This window comes from Lepidochelys kempii, chromosome 22 (genome assembly GCF_965140265.1).
Source record: "Lepidochelys kempii isolate rLepKem1 chromosome 22, rLepKem1.hap2, whole genome shotgun sequence".
In the NCBI taxonomy this organism is placed as follows: domain Eukaryota; kingdom Metazoa; phylum Chordata; order Testudines; family Cheloniidae; genus Lepidochelys; species Lepidochelys kempii.
Genome location: NC_133277.1, coordinates 4,476,247 through 4,500,529, shown reverse-complemented (window position 1 = coordinate 4,500,529; position 24,283 = coordinate 4,476,247). Strand labels below are relative to the sequence as shown.

Genomic DNA, 24,283 nt, shown 5'->3' with positions numbered 1-24,283 from the left:
GCTAAGCTCCAGAGTACAGTACGGTGCCACCCAGGGCTGGGCCCTTTACGCTCCTGAAGCCCTAAAAGGCCATGTGTCCTGCACAAAGGGCATGTCTCTTTACAGGAGCTCAATGGAATGCCACACTCACTCCATGATGGTGCATTTCTGTGAGGGTATTGTGTGTGTACGTGGGTTTGCGTGTATGTTGTGCATGTGCTTCTGTGTGTGCGGGAGCATGTCTGTGCAGGTGCACACATGTATCTGTGCATAGGGGTGTCAGAAGGTGCATGTGTGTGACTGCATGTGTAAACATAAACAGCCGCATTTGTGCAGATGCCGAGCATTCCAGCTCTGCCAGCAGTAGGTCACAAAGTCATCCTGTGATAAGTCTCTTCCATTTTCGTTCTTTAATTTTTTCAGACCCTTAATAGTTAATTCCATTCCCCTTGCTGCCAATAAAATAGAAAGGGGTTGGTTCTATCTTTGAGTTCATCACAAAAGGCTCATACTTCCACCCTCTCCATGATTAAAAATTAGGAGACCAAATTCTATAGTGGTGTCTTATAATAATAACCAAATCTTGGGAGTGCAATGGATGAATAATGGATCACGGCTCTGTCTTAAAGGCTTCTCACTCTCTTTTCTGTGCCAGAGTTTGAATGGCAAAGTAATGAGTCCTTCCTCATTTCATAAAAGTTACAGATGTTGAGAGCCACTGCTGATTTCTATTCATCAGGTCCGCCCCTCCCCAACCAGATCTCCTGGTTAATGAGCTGGGAGCCAATCAATAATTCATGGCTACATGAATAACCGGGGGATGATAACTGCTTATTTGGGAAGATGTAATCAGGACCCATTCTCTCTCTCTCTCTCTCTCTCACTGTGCTTCTTATCTCCTTATCAGCTCTCTGTGACTCACTGCTAATCCAATAGACTGAAACAGGAGTAGAACAATAGGTTAGAAAACAAGTTACTTACAGTATGTGGGAGAAAAACAGTTCTGTGCTTAGGTGTGTTTTTCTCCTTCCCTCCCCACCAATGACCTATGTCCTTTTGTCAGGCACCTCAGAGACAGGATGGGCCATGTGGAGAGAATATGATTAGAACACACGGCTGCTAAAAAGTTTTCAATTTCATTTCCCAGGATTGGCCTTGTACAGACATCAATGGGGAATATTAAGTGTCTGCATGTGACAGGTCCCCCATTTTGCCCTGCAAGCTTCCTGTAGGAAAGAGGGATTTTTTTCTGTTCCAGAAGAACAGACTAGAGGAAAACTCCTTGCCTAAAAATGCCCTCACTGTACAGCTTTTTAGGATGATGGGAGCCACAGAAAAGCTATTCAGATAGAAAGCTAGATAAAAAGCAGCCCCTGACCCGTACAGGTGAGGAATTAAGGATGTGATCCACAAAGCAATTTGGGTGCCTAAACTCCAGATTTAGGCATCTAAGTCCCTGTGCATGGCACCACCATGATCCACAAAACTCCTGCCTGGCTTCACCACCCTGTAGGTGCCTAAATTCACTTGCCATCTGCCTTTCCACTGCAAAAGTTTCCTCACGGCTGAGCGCTAAAATATAAGCAATGAACCCTGCTGCCCACTCTAGGCTAGGCGTCTCCTTTCCCATCTGTAAAAGGAGGAATAATACTTTTATAAACATTTTGTAACTTTTGTAAGCTTAAATTCATTACAGCATGTCAGACCCTTTGAAATCCTCACCTGAAAGATGCTACAGAAGAGCTAAATGATGATGATGTTGATTATTGTTCCAGTTAGGGAAGAGGATTGTTGCTGTAATTTAAATTGCTGGTGATTTCTAAGTCCTTGTTTCCTCCCCCTCTTTGGGCTGCTTGTGTGTTCTATGAACCTCAACGAGATCTGAGCACGTTCCCTCTATGATCCACAGCGAGAGCAAGTAACCACACATGGATTTTAGAGTAACAGCCGTGTTAGTCTGTATTCACAAAAAGAAAAGGAGGACTTGTGGCACCTGAGAGACTAACCCATTTATTTGAGCATGAGCTTTCGTGAGCTACAGCTCACTTCATCGGATGCAACCGATGCCACAAGTACTCCTTTTCTTTTCACACATGGATTGTTCATGTACAGTCTCATTCCCATGCTGTCCCGTTCCTATGGTACTATATGTCTCTGCACACTCTTGGAATCTGTCCTACGAATAGGTGGAGAATATGGATCCCTGTAGAATGAGAGGCTGAAGCAAAAGTTGCTGCAGTGCCACAGCCAGACAGGAGGGGCGTGTTGGGGGCAGGGGGAGCAACTTGGCCGCCGTAACCAGTTCTGAGGTGTTGGGGAGCATGCTCCCTCCCCATCTCCTGAGCTTAGCTCAGGGGTAGAGAAGCCAGCAACGACTGCCGAGTACCTTCTTCTCAGCCCAAAATACAGGAACCCCAGGTGCTGAAACAGAGACGCACATGTGGGTGCCAGACAGGGCTCGGTCCGTTTCAAACGTTCACGGTCATGTTGTTCAGCTGGTGCCCGCGAGCTCCCAGAGTGGGTCATAGCTGGGCCCCATCCCAGCACAGTGAGCTCCCTGTGTAACTGAGTAGCTTCTCTGCAGCAGCATCTGCTCCCCAAGGCAGGGAGGTGGGCGGCTGTCCACCCTGCCTGTCCAGTGGAGAAGGAATCTTATGTCCCACCTTCCCTCCAGTCATCTGCCTGGACGAGGCAATGACTCCCTTTCCTGTCCATGTGTTGACAGATCAGCCATCTGAGCACCTTTCTGTCTTGTTCTAAATAAATCTTCTACTTGGGCCCAGGGAACAGCACAACCCTTCCCACCCCCACCACGCACTCGCTCTCATCTTCAGCTCAAGCTCTACCTGTCATAAGGGACTTCAAGCCAAATCCAAGCACCATCTGAAATATGGTGAGGTCTGTTTGCAATGAGAGGGCATTCAGTGCTCTTTGTGGCATAAGCCACCTTTTCAATAAGCCCTGCTAGATGTCGGTTTGGAGCTGGACAAAGGTGCTGGATTAGCAGCCATGGAGAGCAAAGCCCTCTGGTTATCGCCCCAGAGCAGGTCCAGAGCATGGAACACCTAGTTGATGCACCCAATACCTGAGCTGAGAGCCGTGAAACGCCACCCCCCCCACACACATGCGAGAGAGAGGGAAGTTCAGGGTTGATGACCCATTCAGTTCTTGGCCTCTGGGCTGAAATCTCCAATTCGTGCCAATGTGCTGGTGGTGTTTGGAGATGCAGAGCTGGGCTGAGCCCCATGACGCTCGTGTCACTGTGGCCAGCGGATGGGAACAACCTCTGGCTGCCTCTGCCCAGTTTCCATCACGCCCCATCTCTGCTCAGAAAGGATTCACAGCTCCAGAAATGGACGAATCCCTGCTGTATGTGATAGAGCTAGGCTGGGGCCCCTAATGAGAGGCACCCCTCGTAGCAGGCTGTCAGGCTATGACAGCTTGATTGATGGGAATTTCAAAGGAAGGCTGAGATCTGAAACGTCTCCTCATCACTCACAGCAAAATCTTTCTTCAGAGGGAGATGCTTGAAAACCTCCCTTCAAACGAATGCCAAATGAGGGCGTCTCCATCCGTCTGCGTGGGACCTGGCAACCCTACGCGTAACAAGAGGCAGAGAAGAGGCGACAGTAACTTTGTCACGTTAAAGCAACAGAGAAACCATAAATACAGTGCCACTCCCCTTCCCCATGACTGGACTCTGCACAGGGCTGCCTGCATCCAATTCCTCGCCTCAAATTCATTTGCCAGCATGATGTAAATGTTTTGACTAGTCCAGCCGAGCTGTGTGACCTACAGCTGCTTACGCTATAAACCCCACTCTTCTAGCAACTCTCTGCATGTAAGGAAATGTCTTTAGGATGGCGCAGGACCCTCCTCAGCCCTGGCACAAATGGGTGTGCCCCTTGTTGATGTCTGTGGGAATTGTGCCCACTCACACCACTGTCAGATTGGGACCACGATGTCTGGCAATCTGCGTGGAAGTTATTTGGCAAGCTTCTGGTTGAGGAGGAGCGAGTGCAAATCACTTTATACACCCCTGCCATCCCAGTGCAGCATGTTAATTTGCAGAGAGGAAAGATGCTTTAGGAGTTAGGGCAGCAGCCTAGAACTTGGCAAGCTGCGTTCAAATTCCTGCTCTGGTGCAAACTTCCTGTTTGACCTTAGTCAAGTCACTTAGTCACTCTGTGCCTCAGTTTTCCATCTGTAAAACAGGGATAACAGCACTTCCCTGTCTGACCGGGGCATGTGAGGAGACATAGAAGACTGTGAGGTACTTAAGTACTAGGTTAATGGAGGCCTTCGGGTGCTTTAGATAGAACGTACTTGATGTAACTAGTCTATATCCAAACTCCCATATTCCAGCCCTCTCGGTCTTTGGAGCGTTGAAATCTGAATGTAGAGATGATTTTCCAAACACCTGTCCATCGCTCTAATGGGCTGAACCAAAACACCAGTTCTGAACACTCACCACACACTTTGCAGTGCTTAAAATCCACATCCAGATCAGCCCCTGGCTACTAGATACCATGGTGCTGGGTGAAGTATAAACACCCAGAAGTGTGAAGCAATCTTAGTTTTGTGCCATGAGAAAAGTTACTCTGGGTACCTGGCATTTAGGGGTAGTGGGGCGCAGGCTTAGACAGCTGGTATAAACTCCTGTGGACTTGATCCTCAATGGGTGTAAATTGGTGTAGTTCCATTGAGTTCGACAAGGTAACTGATTCATATCCTATCAACTGAGGATCTTGTCTCTGGTCACAGACAGAAATGTTGGGCCAGATGAATTTCTGGTGTGTCTCCGCTGACTGCAGTGAATTTGCAGCTAGGGATGAATTTGGCCCATAGTCTGATTATAAGAAATCATTTCTCCCTGTCAGTGTGTAAAATGGACTGAAATTGTGTCTGCTCGCTGCTCTTTTCTGTTCTGTTAGACCGAGCACCTTGCATTGCTTCGCTCTTGAATGGAGTACACTAGATTGCATGACAGTTTTCTCCCTGGGGCCCTCATAAAATGAGCAGTGTATGTTTCACTAGGTGAGTGCAGTCAGCAACATTATAAATAAATAAATGGGGGAAACATGTTGGTGTTGGTTCCAGCATTTTGAGCCATTTCAGGCACAGTTGTTAATAAAGGTTTCAACACGGAGCCTCTCTTCTCTGCCGAATCCCCTCGCGACTGCTTAAACTCCTGCAGATACCCCAGACTCACTGTGATCTAGCATACCAATCTCCATTGCAAATAGCCATCTCTTCCCTGAGATCACACAGCTGTTGTTATTCCAAATTTCAAGTGGATGAACTTCCATAAACCTTTAACAGTTAACATGTTAACCATTTACAAGCACCCACATCCCTCTCTGTCTGGCTGTGGAGACCTCAAGCTTCCAGGATCGAACTCTCTGAGAAGTTTAAATATTTGTGTTTATAAAAAAGACACTGTTACCGCATACACTCACCAAACCCCAGATCCTCACAGCATCAGGTGCTCTGCAAACCCCTCCTTCCCCCCCCCACCTCCGCCACCTTTCTGCAGGCTGGGCATTAATCAGGCTTTTAAAGATAAGTTAAGGGGGAAAAGACTGTACATTTGCCAGCACAGTGCTGGGTTTTCAGCGGCCAGTCCTTTGGGTTTCACATCTTGTTCTTTCTAGGTCGCGCTTCTAAACTGCCCTTCATGTGTTTAGAAGTCACCTGAGTGTGGTATGTCTTTGTTTTCTGGGTGCTGCCCTTTCAATTTCTAAGAACTCTTTCTGCATGCAGAGCTTAGCAGCCATTTTGTTTTCAGAGCTGTTGCAGACTGTTACAGAGGGGATGCACACACTGTGCTCTCTCCTTTCCTGTTAGGCTGAAAGTGCACGTGCTGCTCTTTTGTTTTGTAGCATAAGGTCATGGACTTATCCAAGCAACCTCCTAGGCCTTTGTCATTCTTTCTTGTTTAATCTGTTTCCCTCCTTCCTGTGTTGCCTTTATCCCAGCCTCTTTCCTTCTGGCCGCTGTTTTGTATGAGAGCCTTCTCCTCTACCAGCTCACGCTTTCCTACATCTCACCAAGCAATCAATTCTTCATCTCATTTCAAACCTCTGCTGAAAACGTATCCCTTGTCTCCTTTGTCTATGCCTCTTAAGTATCAGTGTGCCATTGCTGCCATATTTTTGACTCTGGGACGCAGCTAAGATGCAGGCAACAAAAGAAAATCAAGTTGAATGGTACTAAGATTGGGCTATATTCTGCCATCAGCCACAGCCTGACTGAAGCTGACTGCCTTGGGGTTCCATGACTGTACCAGAGTGTAGTTTAGCCCAGGGTTGCCATTTTCACCGCGTGTGCCCTGCTAACTACCACTGCAGGCACAGACTTTGCAAGCAAAGGGTAGCTTGGCTGAAACTTATAAACTACATTCTTTCTCTTGTCTGATTTCTTTGCAGTTCCTCCAGATGACCCAGTAATTACTGGGGGCCCGGTCATTAGCCTGAGAGCTGGGGATCCCCTGAACCTGACCTGCCATGCTGACAACGCCAAACCAGCAGCCTCCATCGTCTGGATGCGGAATGGAGAAGTGATCAATGGAGCCACCTACTCCAAGGTCAGGTGGGCTGGAGTTTGGGATGGGGGGTGTGGAATTGCTCTTCCGCTCGCCTCGCAGAGGTGTTCTTCACTCAGTACTGGCCAGAGCAGAACTGTGGCTCTTACGCATCAGGAGCAATGTCCTCCTCAACTGGTGTCACTTGGCATAACCCCAGTGACTCAGTGGTGCTCTGTTGATTTACACCAGCGGATGTTCTGGCCCCAAGTTTCTCGGTGCTGCTCCCTCAGCTTCCATACCCCTGGCTGCTTGGAGAGCAGAGATCAGTGGGGAGCCAGAAGGGCATATTCAGAGTGGACTCAAAGCTTCTCCAAGCCCTTCTCAGTAAATGATTTACACCAACTTAGGCTGACTTAGACTTACCTACTTATTAACGTGTGACCTTACATGTCATCTCTGAACATGGCCTACTGGAGTGAACGCAGCTGCCCTGCCAAGGGGAGGAGTGGGCAAGAAAAGCAGCTGCCGGAAGGGTGTAAGCAGCTGTGAGTTGCAGTCAAGGGCAGACTCAGCTGTGAATTTGACTCATTGGCTACCTCCAGCCCAGAGAGCTCAGTGCTCTCCCTCTCAGCAGTGCTGAGCAGGTCATCTATTTGATGTGCTCCTCACCATGTATCTAAAAGCACGGTGGCCCAATACTCAAAGGTATACAGGTGCCTAATTCCCATTGACTTCAGCCTGAGTTGTCCTCAGGGAAGTGTAAATGCACCAGTGGATGGTTGCCACCTAACAGAACACAACAGCTCTCCGGTGCAGCCCTGAGGCCAGAACTGGCCACAGCAGTGGCAGGCTCTGGGTCCAAACTGGCTAGAACAGCTTGCTCTCTGTGATGCTAAGAAGCTGGTTGGCTGGGCAATTTGGAGGAAATGAGTCTCTTGGGAGGGAAGGGGATTGTCTCTCTCGTGGCCTGAATAGCACATCAAATTGAACGAGTTCAGCAGCAACCTTTGGCAAGCAGAGAACAAATGGTTCCTGTTTTAGCAGTTTCCATCCCAATTATGCTGGTGACACTGTGAGCCAGGGGCTGAACTGCTGGCTTGCAATTATTGTAGGCTTGGACTGACAAGATTTCACTAAGAAGTAAAACAGAGAGAGGCTGGTTCCAGGGGGCTGAATGCAGCTCTAGGAGCCAAGAGGTGTGGGTTCTAGTTTCACCTCTGACCTTTGTGCCACTGGGTAGTTTGTGGCACCTAACCCAGGTTCCTGATCTCTAAAATGGGGTGACCATAAATACCTACAGTGCCATGGGTGGATGGGTTGTATTAGTTAAAATGACTTGAAGATGTAGGAAAGTGCTCAGTGTTATAACTGTGATAGTGAAACTTGGTTCTGAAACGTGGCTCATGTTTGAACAGCTTTTACTGCACTAATATAGAATCATGGGGTCAGAGGGGACAGCAGGGATCATCTAGTCTAACCCGCTGCCAAGACGCAGGATTTGTTGTGTCTAACCCATCCAAGGCCGTGGTCTTTGGTAACTTTGCTAGTCATCCAGTCACATTATCTTTTGAGAGAAGACTGAAGCAAAGTAGGCACTGAGCAGCTCTGCCTTCTGTCCCCAGCTCACCTTCTCCATTGAGCAGTGGACCCACGCCATCCTTGATCTTTCTCTTTTTGTCTGATATTTGTTAGAGACAACAGGAAGGGGCTGTACATTCCTTGACAGTTCTTTGCCTTGGCTTTCCTGGTTTTTTGTCCCCACATTCTTGCGCTATTCCCATGTATGCTTCCTTGGTGACATGCCCCTCCTCCCATTTCCTGTATGTATCCCTTTTGGGTTTTAGATAGCCAAAAAGCTCCTTGTGCAGCTGCATTGGCCTCCTGTGGCTCTTGTATTTCCTCTGCATTGGAAAGGTACAGAGCCAAACTCATCCCTGGTGCAATTCAGGAGTCACCTCAGGGATCACAGTGCTGCCTATGTGTATAGATATCTCTTCTCCCAAGACCAAATTATTTTACTATTTATTTTTACTATTTCACTTCATTGTGGAGCTCCAGTAATGACTCCACAGTTACGCCTACAAAACCATTCTTTTTCCATTATAAGCCTGTTTTTAAATCCTAGCTCACTGTACAAAGCTGATTTCCAGCTGAATTTGCTCATGCCTGTTCTCCAGGAGAAGGCTTTTGCATCCAAGTGGTGAGATTATGTGGAAGGACAAGGCTGGGTTTTAGGGCTCTGTCCATAGATTTCAGTGGGATCTGACCTGAAGTTGTGATGCTCTTGATCAGTAAAAGGAGTCATCAGGTTCACGTCCATGCTCAAACCTGCCATCTCGCAGCAGCCACCATTTCAACTGCATGTCTGAAGGCTTTGTCTTGATTATGAGCTCTGCCATTGACCACCAGCTGGGATGCAATAACTGGGTATAATTCTCTTGTCCCAACGAGAATCTCCCCTCAATCTCGTAATAGTTTGTTAGGCTTTGAGACTGGGCTTTGTGAAATACAATTTGGAAACAGTTTCTTTCCATCACTCTTGCCTGGTTTGATCTAGAAGAGCTCTAGTTTTTTCAATAACCTGCTCGTTGTTGGTGGATTTAAATTCCTGGTATAGTCTGGTTGCATCAGATGACCATCCAGGAAAGAATTGTTGATGAAATCTCCGAGGAATAGTTGTCGGCTTTTTTGCAGCGGCCAGAGCTTTAAGGCAGGAAGCTTGGTAGATGGCACTGATGGTTTGGACATACAGAAGCTGCAGGTTGATTGTCGACGCCCCTCCTATAGCCTTCCTCCATCTTGATGAGGGGAGTAGATAGACACACATGCCTCGTTGGTTGGGGCAAGTCCAAGGTGAAAAAATAAGTATTGCTACATTTCTAAATGAAAAGTCCAAATGTTTTGTTTCAAAATGGTTGAAATGAACTGTTATGACTTTTCCTCAGGGGAAAAAATATTTTTGTTTTTGGCCGAAACGAGTTGCCCAATTCAACCTGAATTTGCAGGTTGTTTCAGTACCTCAAAATGCATTTTTCAGTGAATTTACTATTTGCTGAAAACATTTCACCCAGCTCTGCTGCAGAGTCAGTGCTACTGCGACATCAACTGACAGAGTGGCCTAGAGCAGGGAGCTGTTCCAGAATGGATCTTAGAGCCCGGGCAGAGAGCTGTCACTGCTGTTCTTCCTGGGAAACAGCTGGGATGTAGCACATGCCACAGCGTCTGGGGTCCCCCGAGAGGCTGGCTCTGCTGCTTCCTTCTCTCCATCACCACCCTAGTCACCATCTTGCCCAAAGCGATGGCTCCCAGACCAATACAAGACACTGGCTCTTGCAACAGGTAATGAGGAGCCAAAGGCAGAGGGGTCCATGTTCCATTAAATTCCATCACAGAGGGTGGTGTCAGCAGCAAGGAGTTGCCTGGGCCATGGGGGGATGAACTCCCTTGGGTCCTGGAGCCCAACTGTCCTGCAGAGCTACCGAACAGAGGCCAGGAGAAACCAGATGAGGGGAATGACTCTTGAGATCTCAGCAGGGATAGTGAGGACAGGCACCAGAGGCCCAGTTCTGGAGTGAGCGCTGGGGCCCGGCCTGTCAGGATGGTAGCGGTGGACCTCGAACTGACACAAGCAGAGAATCTCAGATGAGCAGGAAGGCAGCAGTGTCAGGCGATGCTGTCAGGGTTCACAGCCTGCCACGCAAGCTGAGGTAGCGGGGATGCTACAGAGATCTAGATGAGGCGGGGAGAGGCATCCAATGCTGGTGGTGAAAGCAGGGCTTAGATACCTCAAGGAGATTCCCCATGTAAACCTGAGAGCGATGAAGAGAAGTATGTATGTGTGTGGGGTGGGGTGGGGGGTATTTCCTTAAGAAACCAACCACAGCCTAAACCGACTAGCCCTGGCGTCGGGGGGAGAGATGTACCTGCCTGGAAGGGCACTGGGAGGGCTGGGTGTGACAGACAGGGGCTGTTTGGAAGCTCTTGGGCAGCTCCAGGAAGTGTTGGCCGGATGGAAAACAAATTTGTGAGACCCATGAACCATCATCCGATTGCAGCCCCTGGGGAGATCCATCTCCCCTGTGCCCAGCTGCCTCCATCCCTGCCTATAGCTCCCCCCAGATGAGCCAGCCTGGCCCCACAGGCCATCTGGAGGCTACTGGAGAAGGGAGCATCTCATTTGCATAGGGATTATGACCTTTCTGTCCCTAGCTGCTATCTGATTTGCCTGCAGTGTCACAGAAGGATTCCTGCTTTATTGCACCCAAATCCTGAGACATTTCATTTCCCCTGCTGGCAGCAGTCTCCAGCAAGGAACAAGCAGGCTGTTGAGCACCACAGCTGTGAAAGGGTAACCTGCCTGCAGCATGTGCATCTGAGCAAGGACAAATCTGCAATCCCCATAGCCCCCTAAAAACCCTGCTCGTCCAGCCCCCATGATAATATTACTCCCCTGATTAGCATTGCCTCACTCTCCCTCTTGCAACCTGAAACGGGGACCGAGCAAAAAACAAAATCAAATCCACAGCTGCCCCTTCCTGCCCCCGCTTCCCAGGATGCCATGTGGCAGATGGCGCTAATTAAAACCTGAAAGAACTGACCCCTCTCTGCACCAATTTGGGTGAAATTAATTAAAATCTAGGCCATTAACATGTAATCGTTTGTAACTAATTGCAATCGCTCCAAATCTTCTTCTCCGCTGAGGGCTGGGTCAGTCCCGGCGCTGGGGAAGAGAGAGTTAAGCCCTCTTCGTTTCAGACCCGCCAATTGCCGTGGCAGTGAAGGAATATCAGCCCTTTTTCAAATATATCTGTGTTTGTGTTTGCATTAATTCCAAAGCCTACGCGCACTCGCTGCATACAAAGTGTGGCCCCATCTCAAATGAGAAGCCGAGACTCCCAGTGCATCTTAAGCAGCTGGCATGGAAGGGCTTGGAGGAAGAGGGCTGTCATACTGGGGAGGCATCATGCAAGGGACTTTCCATGCCAGATGGGGCCAGGTTGTGCCTACAGCCCTGTGGCAATGTCGTCAGCTCTCATGATTTTATTACAAGTCTCGCAATATTTGGTGTTTTTCTTAAAGCCCCAGCTCCTGGAGTCAGGTTTCTAGCATTCCTGGTTGCAGAGGCTTGAAACCGTGACGTAAGTGTATCCTAAAAGTTCAGAATCCTAAAGGCAAATAAAAGAACTGAACGTTTATTATTCTTTTTAAAAACCTCCTGATTTTTACACCCATCGCATAGTTTTCTGGAGGCCTGATGGGTGGTTTTTTGAACGTTTTGGTCGGCCATGCTGCCGGAGGGCCATAAATCAGATCCGCCCAGCAGAAGATTTCTACTCGCTACGCCAGGTTCCTTTCACAAAGACCTTCCTCCCTGCCCATGAACAGGCAGATCCGAAGGTTGAGCCTGTGTGCGACGGGGGATAACTGCAGCATTGGAGTGGAGCATCCTCAGCTGCCTCGCTAGCGCCTCTGATGGCCTCCCCTGCTTCTTGGGGCTGATCAAGATGAGGGTTATACATTATCACTCCTTATACAGTGCCATAGGAGGGCAAGGAGAAAGGAAAACCGCAGATTTGCCTTGTGCCAGGGCGGGGCGTAGAGCTAGATACAGGGCGTGATGCTCCATTGCCCTGCACCTTGGGTCACCATTTGCACCGCTGCAAAGTGGGTGTATAACACTAGCAAATCAGAGTGGTTACGATTTACACCCGGGGCGTGGCACAGGAATGCCACCGCTGCTGGTGGCATCAACCCTTTCTGAACACATCGTCCACTGCAGAGCTTGCAAGGCAGTTCGTTAATGGCTTTTTAATATTCTCTCTCATGGCATGCATTACCTGTCTGATTAGCCTACATTAGAGGTCCAGAACGAAAGAAACCTCAATAATAATAATTAATTAATGCAAGCATTCGTTCTCTTGATGGCTAGTGAGGTGGTGTGATTTTTCCCCTGTGGAAATTCAGAGATGGATTCACAAAGGGCTGATTCTCCAAAGGCTACAGAATGAGCCCCAGGAAGACCCAAAAATAGAACCCAGGAGTCCTCGGGCCTGATTCTGACTTGAGTGATGTTTTGCCTGGGCTGGGTTTGGCCGCTGGCACTCCACTCTCTACTCCAAGCCCAAGATCACACAGCTTGCTTCTTTCCTTCACTCTAAGCAAACTGCACTAGAGGCAAAATTGTAGTTTGCACAGTGCAATGCATTGCAGCAATTGGTGACTTTATGCTGCTTCTCTAGGAATCTTATGGTCCCTTGTAGTCTTCAGGCCCTGATTCCCGCGCTGCCTGGCAGCATATTTGTTCATTTCCTGTTGTGCAAAGTGGGTGTGAAATGCTAATGGATTGGCATGGCAGTGTTTCACACTTGCTTGGCACAGGTGTGTGAGGTGACCCAAGGAGCAAGAAGCAGGCCACTGGCTGTGAAACCCCTGATGGCTGCAAGGTCTGTTCAGTTGACAATACAAACATCTCCCTGCCTGGGATGGCGAGTGGGATGAATCTCACCAGAGCTGTCATCCTTGGGTGAAAGGCACTGCACGGTTTTAAAGGAGCCTATTGGAGTTAAGCACCCAACTCCCATTGAAACTCATTGGAGTTTGTGCACCTAACCCCCATCAACTCCTTTGCAAACCCCATAGGAATTGCAGTCATTTAGATTGTAAGATCTTCATGCAAGGACCGTCTACCGCTCTGTCTGTACAGTGCCTACCACTACCATAACCTGGCTTCATGCTTGTTGGTCCCTAAGCTCTAACATAATAAACACAGCTAAGAGTAAAGAATGTATTGCCCCTTTCAAGAGTAACTAACTTTCATCCCTGCTTCTCCCCCTGCAGACACTTCTCCGAGATGGCAAGAGGGAGAGCATCGTGAGCACCCTTTTTATCGGCCCCTCCAACATTGAGAACGGGCAGAACATCGTCTGCCGGGCCACCAACAAAGCCATTCCCAGCGGGAAGGAGACATCCGTGACCATCGACATACAGCGTGAGTGTGTGACCGGCCAGACCAGCCATGTGTGTTTTGTAATGCCGCCCTGCCCTGGGGATTCCCTGGTGCCTGAATGACTGAGTTTGGCTAGAGTGGGGCCCTAAGTGCAAAGTTCCAAACCAGATCAGGCTCTGAGTTTGGCGTTTGGCTCCAGTGTATCTCTGTATTTGCAGTCTTACGAGTAGCCAGTGGTGATCAGTTCAGGGCACTGATCTGACACAGCATTCAGAAATCTGGACATCTCCCCAGAACTTCTCCAGTCTCTTGAACGTTCTTGGAGCTGCAAAACTGATCTGAATGTTCCATGTAGACAGGCTATCTCCTGAGGGTGGGGGATCCCAGGCCAGATCCCATCAGAAGGGCCATTCTCAGGGTATCCTGGAATTTCCACAGAACCAACAACCACAGAAGCAGTGAGAAAATGAACCAAATAACATGGTGGGGATGGGAGAGTACCTTGACTTGCTGAGATTTAGCTTGGGAGCAAAGATTCTGATTCTACACAAACTGCTCAGCCTGTCCCTAGCTGTGGGAGTACCTAGGGTCTCCATGCTTATGCCCTCCGTATAGTCTATGTTCATAGTGTCGCCAGCAACCATGCCAATTATGATGGTCGTTTTGTTGACCGGGCACCTGTCTGAGACCACCAAACTATTCCATATAAAGCACAGGTGATACAAGCAGGTTCATTCACCAGTGATGCATGATCTGGATTTGCACCCATGACTTAGAGGCTGAGGGCTCTTTACCTGGATTTAAAGAGGCCTCAAAGAAGCATCAGGTCCATCATTGCTCATAGTTTAAAAGGTTAGAAAACCTGCCTTATAATGACAGACTCTAGGAGCTCAACTTATTTAGTTTAACAAAGAGAAGGTTAAGGGGTGACTTGATCACAGTCTGTAAGTACCTACATGGGGAATAAATATTTAATAATGGGCTCTTCAATCTAGCAGAGGAAGGTCTAACACTATCCAATGGCTGGAAGTTGAAGCTAGACCAATTCAGACTGGAAATAAGGTGTAAATATTCAAGAGTGAGAGTGATCAACCATTGGTACAGTTTACTAAGAGTCACAGTAGATTCTTCATCACTGACCAATTTTAAATCCAGATTGGAGGGTTTTCTAAAAGCTGTGCTCTAGGAATTATTTAGGGGCAGTTCTCTGGCATGTGTTAGATAGGTGTTCAGATTAGATGCTCACAGAGGTACCTTCTGGCCTTAGAATCTATTAATCTTAGAGGGAATTTCATTAGTTTGTTAAAAAATTTCAAGGCTGGGACAGCTTTTTTTAAATACATTTAATACCCATCCCCATGATGGAGTGGCCTAGCCCACAACACAGAATTTCTGTAGCCATGTCTGTGATTCCCCCACCTACAGCTTTTTAAAGGCTTGCATAAATATCTTAGTCTCATTCAGTCCCAGTCTAATATGACCAGTTTAAAACTCCAGCTGATGCGGACAGGCACGTGCAGAGAACAAGACAGGCCAAACTTTATATAGCTCCCCTAAGTATAGATTTCAGTCTGGGCCACAGCATCTGTCTGAGATGCACCCACCCTAACTCCCTTTCAATATCTGCTGCTGTCAGGCTCAGGCTGGCCCTTCCCCTAGCCCCGCTTCATCTGCACACACAATTCTTGCAGCTGCATTTACCAACAATTTGCAATTGCAGGGTGTTAAATATTGGGCTGGCAGCTGCTTTCCAGAGTCCAATTAAAACATAGCTTAGCAAAGTCGAGTGCAGCAGAAAAGTCTCCATTTAAGACTCCCAGCTTTTCTGCTGGAAGATTAACAGGTTCTTGGGTGGCTCTGTGGTATGTCCTGACAGAATCGGTGAGATCAGATGAGATAATGGCATGGGTTATTTCACAGATAGCAATTGGCTACAACAGTTGCACATGCATCCCCACACACACACAATAATAACAACAGAAAGCCAGAGACATCATTAGACTGCGCTGTATAGAACGGGGCAGGCAACGTGATCTGAATCTCCGAGCATGGTGGAATCCATTTCAAAAGGGAGAGACCCAATAAAGAAGACCAATTTCTACTCCAAACCATTAAATACACCATGCTGTGAAAGTAATAATAATAATCCCATCCAGCCATTAAAAGAGTGTTGCTTTTAATGGGCTCTAATGAGGATATCAATTTAACAGCGCTGGATGGAAGATGGAGGGGTATAATAACAGCAAGACAGATTAATCAGCCTGTGCTGGGGTGAATTTCACCCCTGAAGACAGAATGTACTCCAGCCTCTCTGCATCCCTTCAGCATACACAGCCTGGTTCCCCACTGCCTTACACCCTGAGAGATGGATTTTCCACTTGGCTACATTCACTTTCCACTGAACTTAAATTGGCTGGAGATCCCCCTGGGGAATTGTCCCTATGTAGGTGTTAAGCTGCTGGAGGCAGCTTAACTGCCTCCTACACCAGCTCCTTTACTGGGGTAAGCAGGAGGATGGGGCATGCCAGTAGACAAAGTGGGGGCAAGATGGGGTGGGACAAGAGGGAGCCAAACTCTACTAAGCTTGGGCCTTGACTAGCTCCTTTCTGGAGCTGACATCAGCGGTGGAATTTAGAGTAGTCCTCCTGCTGCTCTAATGTCGGCCAGGACCAAGCGGCCAGGGACCAAGGAACCACAGCTGGCTACTTGCAGCCACCACTGGCCACTCAGATGTAGCGGGGCCTGTGCCATCATTTAAGTCCATCTAGCTATCAAGCTACTTGCAGGCAGGCACTCACTAGCTCTCCCTTTTCATTCTGTCTACCTAGCTAGCTGTGCACCCAGGTACTTTATATGGCCCTCATCACTGTGATACCTGTGCAAGGCAGATGTGAAATGCTGCCCAATTAGAAGGGGAGTGTTGTATACCGCTGCTCGGCACTGGTGTCAATGGCTTTGCATGGTGCATGGCAGTGCAGAAGCAAGCTCTAGGAGTTAAAGCGGGCAGATACATAGTGCATAAGGCTCTGGAAGGGATCTCTGCAATGGGGAGGTGGTGTCAAATCCCCCTGTGCAGAGCTAGGACTTGGATGGCACATGGGCCTTGTGTTCCCTGGTCAGTTTTGTCCGACGTGCACGGAGGCGTGTGCCGCAGCTGGTGTGCTAATGGCAGCTATAGCTAAAGTAGCACAAATGTTTCCATTTTAACTCCTTGTTTTCAATCCTCCGCAATGTTCCAAACCTTTCATCTCCCAGGCTGAAGCTTTCCAGGTCCCGTCTCTACCTGATTTCCCACCCCCCCACCCCCCCGGCGGTTTGAGCAAAAAATGTCTGACCCTTTTTGAATGAGAGGACAGAGGGAAACATTCCCAGTCCCCGTTATAGAAACAAAAAAGTGCTTGGATCCCTTTATTTGAACAGCTCCAGCGTCAACATGTCAGGGGTCTGAGCATTGAAGTTCAGCTTGGAAATAGCCCACGTTGAAGAAAAGTGTTGCTGGGAAAATTGGGTTTGATTTGAGTGAGCTTACGAGGGTTTGGAAATCAAATTTCACATACAGGTGGTGCTGTGGGCCCGATTCTCAATTGCAGCAAGGCTCTTTTACACACACACACCACCAAAGTAAAGAAGCCTTAATGTGAGTGAAATGTTCACCTTCCTTACTGAGCCTTTGGGCTGCCACAGCAGTGTAAAGGGGTCTTAGTGTGACTGAGAAGCAGTCTGTAGTCTGTAGCCCAGACCATGCATGCGTGGCCTAACGAGCTAGGCAGCATTTCCTGCCCACTCTGAGGTCCATCCTGCAAGGTGCTGAGTGCTCTTCCCAGAAGCACCTGAGTAATCCATGGATTTTGATGATTTCGGGGTCTGTGCGGTCTGCCCCGGAAGAACTGAGCCTTTGCTGTCTAATGTAATGGGCATTGACCTGTGCCGTTGAAAATGTAGTGCATCCCCCGCAGAAAGTTTTTAGCATCCTTGCAAGCAGAAGTCCTTGGGTTCACTGTGCACCTTGCATGAGATTCTGTGCTGTGCCTGTTTTCCATGGGGCAAGGGAGGGCTAAGATGGCTTGATGCACCCTCCCCAGCTTGGGCTGCTCTGAGGGCTGGAGGGCCCCCTGGCATAACCTAAAACCGCTCTGGGAGCCTAGCTGCATTGCCACAACCTGTCCACACAGTACTGCCTAGAATCCACACCGTGTGCGGCAGACCTACCTACAACACATTTTCCCATCCCTAGTCCTACCCCCAGCATGTCCCCTCCACGTGGGCTTGCAAGGGGTTCCTCCAGTCGAAGGGCAATCTGATGGTGGTCTTCCACAGTGCCTACACTGGAGGAATCCTCCCCTGGCCAGTTATGGGGCTTTTAGGGCCTCTTCATGCTACTCCAGCTCTTTTTACAAGATGTAAAGGGTCCCAGAGGGGAGGATCTCCGCGGACTATCCTGGGGTGTCTAGAGGAATAAACCCAGTTTATAGAACTGTTTTAACCTAGACAATTCCGTTAAGAAACTACATTAAAAGAATATCACAGTTGCAGAATATCAGGGCTAAGCACCTATTGCTTGCACCCTCCCCCCACTCTGCTGCCTTGTGTGTACGCCATTATGTGACTGTCTGTTTGCATGGCCGCATCAGCTTCTCAGATAGTACCATGTGACAGCAATGGAGCTGGCTGGAGATTTCCAGATGGAATGTTTTTCCTTTGGATTTGTCAAAAGGGAAACATTTTGCGGTAATGTTAATTTTGACAACATTTTGTTTGTGGGGGCGGGGCAGAATGGAGCATTTTGATTTTCCGTTTAAAAATGACTCTTCATTTCAACTTTTTTAAATCCTAGAAATGTAGGACTGGAAGGGACCTCAACGGGTGTGAGGCAGAACTAAGTATTATCCAGACCATCTCTGACAGGTGTTTGTCTAACCTGCTCTTAAAAAACTCCAATGATGGAGATTCCACAACCTCCCTAGGCAATTTATTCTAGTGCTTAGCTACCCTGACATGTAGGAAGTTTTTTCTAATGTCCAACTTAAATCTGCCTTGGTACAATTTAAGCCCATTACTACTTCTCAGTGGTTAAGGAGAACAATTTATCACCCTCCTCTTTATAACAGTCTTTTAGGTACTTGAAGACTATTACCATGTTCCCCCCTCTGTCTTCTCTTCACCAGACTAAACAAATCCAATTTTCTTTCCTTGTAGATCATTTTTTCTAGACCTTTAATCATTTCTGTTGCTCTCCTCAGGACTTTCTTGAATTGGTCCACATATTTTTTAAGGTTTTTAAGGTCAGGCTTGACAAAGCCCTGGCTGGGATGATTTAACTGGGAATTGGTCCTGCTTTGAGCAGGGGGTTGGACTAGATGACCTTCTGGGGTCCCTTCCAACCCTGATATTCTATGATTCTATGATTCTATGATTTCCCAAAGTGTGGTGCCCAGAACTGGACACAATACTCCAGTTGAGGCCTTATCAGTGCTAAGTAGAGTGGAAGAATTACTTCTTTTCTTGCTTACAACACTTCATCTAATATATCCCAGAATGATATTTGCTTTTTTTGCAACAGTATTACATTGTTGACTCCTATTTAGTTTGTGATCCACTATGACCCCCAATCCCTTTCTGCAGTACTCCTTCCTACGAAGTCATTTCCCATTTTGTATTTGTGTAATTGATTGCTCCTTCCTAAGTTTAGTACTTTGCATTTGTTCTTATTGAATTTCATCCTATTTGCTTCGAACCATATCTCCAGTTTGTCAAGATCATTTCAAATTCTAATCCTGTCCTCCTAAGCACTTGCAACTCATCCCATCTTGGTATCCTCTGAAACTTTACTCTCTAAGTATGCTCTAAGTATGATTATCCAAATCATTTATGAAGATATTGAATAGCACCAAAACCGGGACAGATCCCTGCAGGGCCACACTCAGTATGCCCTTCCAGCTTGATTGTGAGCCTCTTATAACTGCTCTCTGAGTACACTTTTCCAACCTATTGTGCACCCACCTTATAGTAGGTTCGTTAGGCTATATTTTTCTAGTTTGTTTATGAGAAGGTCATGTTGACAGTATCAAAAGCCTTATTCAAATCAAGATAGATCACATGTACTGCTTCCCTCTATCCACCAGGCTTGTTACCCTGTCAAAGAAGGATATTAGGTTGGTTTGACATGGTTTGTTCTTGACAGATCCATTATTGACTGTTACCTTATTTTCTTCTAGGTGCTTGCTTACAAATTGTTTGGTTATTTGCTCCATTATCTTTCCAGATACCAAAGTTAAGCTGACTGGTCTATAATTCCCTGGATTGTCTTTATTCCCCTTTTTATAGATAGGGCCTATATTTGCCCTTTTATCAGTTCTCTGGGATCTATCCTGTCGTCCATGAGTTCTCAAAGATAATCACTCATGGCTCAGAAATCTCTTCAGACCATTCTTAAAGTATTCTAGGATGTATTTCATCAGGATCTACTGACTTGAAGACATCTAACTTGTCTAAGAAACTTGTCTTAATTTTTTCTTTTCCTATTTTAGCCTCAGATCCTACCCCGTTTACAGTGATGTTCACTGTGTTAGTCATCCATTCACTAACTTTTTTGTGTGTGTGAAAACTGAAACAAAAAAGACATTTAACACTTTGACCATTGCTGTGTTTTCTGTTATTGTCTTTCCCTCCTCACTGAGAAATGGGCCTACCCTGTACTTGGTCTTCCTGTCATGTATTTTTAAAATGTTTTCTTGTTGTTCTTTATGTCCCTAGCTAGTTTAATGTCGTTATTTGCCTTCGCATTTCTAATGTTGTCCTTAGCTGCTTGTGTTCATTTTTTTTTATATATTCATCCCTCATAATTTGACCTAGTTTCCACTTTTTGTATGACTCTTTTGAGTTTCAGGTAATTGAAGGTCTCCTGATTAAGCCAGGATGGTCTCTTACCACACTTAATCTCTTTCCTATGCATTGGGATAGTTTGCTGTTGTGCCCTTAATAATGTCTCTGTAAAACAAAAAAACTGCCAACTCGCCTGAATTCTTTTTTCCCTTAGACTTGCTTCCCACGGGATCTTGCCTACCAATTCTGAGTTTTCTAAAGTCTGCCGCCTTGAAGTCTATTGTCTATATTCAGCTGTTTTCACTCCTACCATTCCTTAGAATAATGAACTCATCATTTCATGATCACTTTTACCCATGCTGCCTTCCACCTTCAAATTCTCAACCAGTTCCTCCCTGTTTGTCAGAATCAAATCTAGAACAGCCTCTCCCCTAGTCACTTTCTCCACCTTCAGTAATGCAATGCATTGGAGATAACTTTTTAAGAACTTGTTGGATAATCTGAGCCCCGCTATATTTTCCCAACAGGTGTCTGGGTAGTTGAAATCCTCCATCACCGTTGAATCCTGTGCTTTGGATGATTTTGTTAGTTGTTTAAAAACAGCCTCATCCATGACTTCTTCCTAGTTAGGTGGTCTAAGTAGACCCTACCGTGACATCGCCCTTATTTTTTTTGCCTCTTTTATCTTTACCCTAAGACTCTCAAGAGGTATGCCTCCCACTTCTGTCTCAACCAAGTGTATCTTTGCTACCCAAAACCACAACTCTTCCCTTTTCCCCTGCCTGTCCTTCCTTAAAAAGCTGTACCCTCCTATAGCAATATTCCAGTCATATGAATTATCCCATGAAGTCTCCGTGATGCCAATTATGGCATAATTGTGGTTGTTCACTAGAATTTGTAGTTCTTCTTGTTTATTCCCCATGCTTCTTGCATTAGTGTACCGACATCGACGCTGTACATTATATTTCCCCTCTATAGTTCCTCCTTGCTCCTTTGTCCCTGCTGTGATTGTCCATGTTCCCCCAGCTTCTGACCCTTCACCTAGGTCTCCATGTTTTGGACTTACCTGTGAGCTTGTGTCTCCTGTCCCTGTTGAACCTAGTTTAAAGCTGCCCTCACTAAGTTAGCCAGTCTGTATCCAAAGATGCTCTTCCAGTTCCTTGCTAGGTGGTCCCCATCTCTGCTCATCAGTCCTTCTCGCAACAGCATCCCATGGATGAGAAAGCCAAAGCCCTCCTGGCACCACCATCCACACAGACAATAATATAAAATTGTTTTTTAAAAAGAGAATTTGAACACCACCTGTCGATTGCCATGAAATGATTTTTTTTCCCCTGAAATGTTTTGTTTCATGGCAAATTTTGTATTTTGTTTTGTTTTTTCATTCCTGTTTTGGAACAGAAAAAAATTCAAAATCTTGGAATTTCCCACAACGTGGAAAATCCAGTGTTCACCCAGCTTTACATATCTTCACCATACTTGCATGCATGGAGGAGACCAAGGAGAAAGCAGAATATAGCCAGGTCATGGTAGTTGGAGAAGACAGAAGGCAGAAAGACTGGAGCCACTGGCCCTTGTCTTACTCTTAAAAGGGCTAGTTTAGGCACCCAAGAAGAGGTCTACATAGATCTGCCTCCTTATTTGCATAATAGGCTGGGCTAACTCAGTAGAAGCCACTACTCATGGATTGGTGGATGTGTACTCCAGAAAGATTTGCTTTAATGCTCTGAAAATGCCTGGTTTTTAAAATCTAAACATGCCCTGGGTGGAGATGTTGAGAACCTGGCTATCCTATGCCTGAGCAGTGGGGGAAGTTTGATGCTCCTCCCAGTGCTGTAACATTCCCTAGTGACCCCGCAAAAGCCTGTGTGGGAACCCCATGGGGTTGGGGTGAGAATGGGCAGCAGCGTCTCTCCTTCCCCTAAACATGCCAGACCCCATCAGCATTAATACCCTGGCTTTCCCCTCTGTCTGGTAGAATTTCCCCGCCTCCCCCCAAACCCCACTACTGGTGTGCAGGGAGCAATTCCCTGGCATCACAGCTTCAGGAAGAGCTGTGCTCTCATGGTGGAGCTAGAGATAGCAGAAGTCAACGGGGGGGCTCAGAGCCTCCTTGCTGACGGCCCAGGCCTGGCAAGCACCCTTCCCTGCTGCATGGCCCCTGCACAGCGGATTTGGCCAATACATCCACCGAGCTGCAGAGCCACAGCCCTACGGTCCCCTGGCCTAGCCCTACTCCTACTTGCTCAATGCATGCTATGGCTGGGGAAGAGAACATCTCCATAGCACACAGCACTTTGAAACTCCTGGCCTCCCTCCTCAGAGACAGTCATACCAATTCCACTGAAACCCAGACCTTGCATGGCCCATATGTCTCCCAGAGCATTTGGCCTGGAGTCTGTGTTGTCCAGTTTCCACTGCACACGCTATGCCACATGTTAGCTTTGATATAGCTGCACAGTAGTTACTGTCCCAGGTTGAAAGACATTTCCTTTAACAATAAGCACTCCAAGGAACGAGTCCATCCCATGAACCAACAGCCTAATAAATCACTTGATAGCAGATTAACTTCTTATTTTTTTTCACTTAAAAGAGCATCAAAAAAGGTTCTTATACCATAACAAGACTGTTCACCCCATCCAGTGATGGGGGGGACCCCTAGTCTATCTGATGGTAGCGAAAGTTTGCTTTAAATACCACACATCTGGATTCAGGATCTGCCTTCCAAATAAAATAGCTGAGTCATGAGCCCACCTCCCCCTTCCAAAAAACCAACCTAAAACCCCACCAGGGTTTGTAATGGAAACACTAAGTGACTCCAGCTGGAACGTCTGTTCAATGTGATTTTCATTCCACCAGCCACATCAAAGCCAGACTCCTGTGAGTTATGCGCTGAACATCACAAGTGGGATTAAAATCATGTTGAATAGTTTGATATGCCATAAACTATTTATACTGCCGGAGCCCAGTGACTGTATTGAAATTCACATCCTGTGTGCCAGGATGGAGACGGGCTGGCTTGCTGCTTCGTCAGACCCGTTTCTGGAAGCTCAGCGCCTCTGTGCACCATGTGGTTGCTCATTTCAATGCCTTTTTTAATGGGCCTGTAGGTTTGTGCTTTTCTTTAAGTGAGATGGAGATAAAGGAATGAGAATTCAGGGGAAGTCAGTGACAGCAAGGTCAGGGGCGTGGGATTCTAACCGATGTAACGACAGTTCCTGGTACCAAAGTATCTGAGGACTTCAGATCGTATTTATACTCGCAACATGCCTGGGAGGCAGGGCAGGGCTGGGCTGCGTTCCCCACTGTATAGTGGGGGAACTGACTCTCAGAGAGACTAAGTGACTTGGCCAAGATCACAGACGTTCAAGCAAAGAATTTAACTTGGTCTCCTGAGTCCCACACTAGCACCTAGGCCGCCAGACCATCCTTCCTCTCTAGGCGAGAGCGGGTGGAGATGAAAACTGGTCCTGGCATGAGCAGAGGCTCAAGGTGGTAGTGAGGGCGAAGGGGATTAAGGTAGCTATGAGTCACCTTTCATGCAGGGATCTGTAAGCATTTCATGGACATTCGTGCGAGAGCCCTCCCAGCGCCTTTGCCTCGTAACTGTTCCTAGTTCGCTGCGTCTCTAACCGGATCACTGGTTTCCACACGTAAGCCAGAGCATTGCAGGACGTTGTAACAGCAAGCGGGTACTGAAGGGGCTGTGCGTCTCCCATTTGTCATGGCGGTTTCTCCCCTAGATGGGCAGAAGGTGCTGCCTTGCTGCTCTTCCTCCCCCTCCGCTCAGTGCAAGTGTTAGAATCAGTGCTCTTTCAAATGATGCTGCTAATCCTGCGGCCCTGGGGGCCCCCTTGAAGGGGGCCTCATTCTCAACAAGACAGCTCAAGATGTCAGTGGTGCAGTAGGGTGCAATAAGAGCTGCACCATGCTCTCTGGTGAAACCATCCATCCCACAGGGAATCGTGACGGCTTTCTTTGCTCCTGAGCTACACCGGGGAACAGCACAG

The 24,283-nt window shown here is 47.3% G+C and overlaps 1 protein-coding gene across 3 annotated transcripts in view; it reads left to right on the top strand.

Moving 5' to 3' along the window:
- Nucleotides 1-24,283, top strand: part of KIRREL3 (kirre like nephrin family adhesion molecule 3) — a 727,360-nt gene that overhangs the window by 549,563 nt on the left and 153,514 nt on the right. For all 3 annotated transcript variants that reach the window (XM_073320929.1, XM_073320928.1, XM_073320926.1), the window contains exons 5-6: nt 6,408-6,565; nt 13,343-13,493. In XM_073320929.1, coding sequence (XP_073177030.1) covers nt 6,408-6,565; nt 13,343-13,493 — 309 coding nt within the window. The remainder of the gene's footprint in view (nt 1-6,407; nt 6,566-13,342; nt 13,494-24,283) is intronic.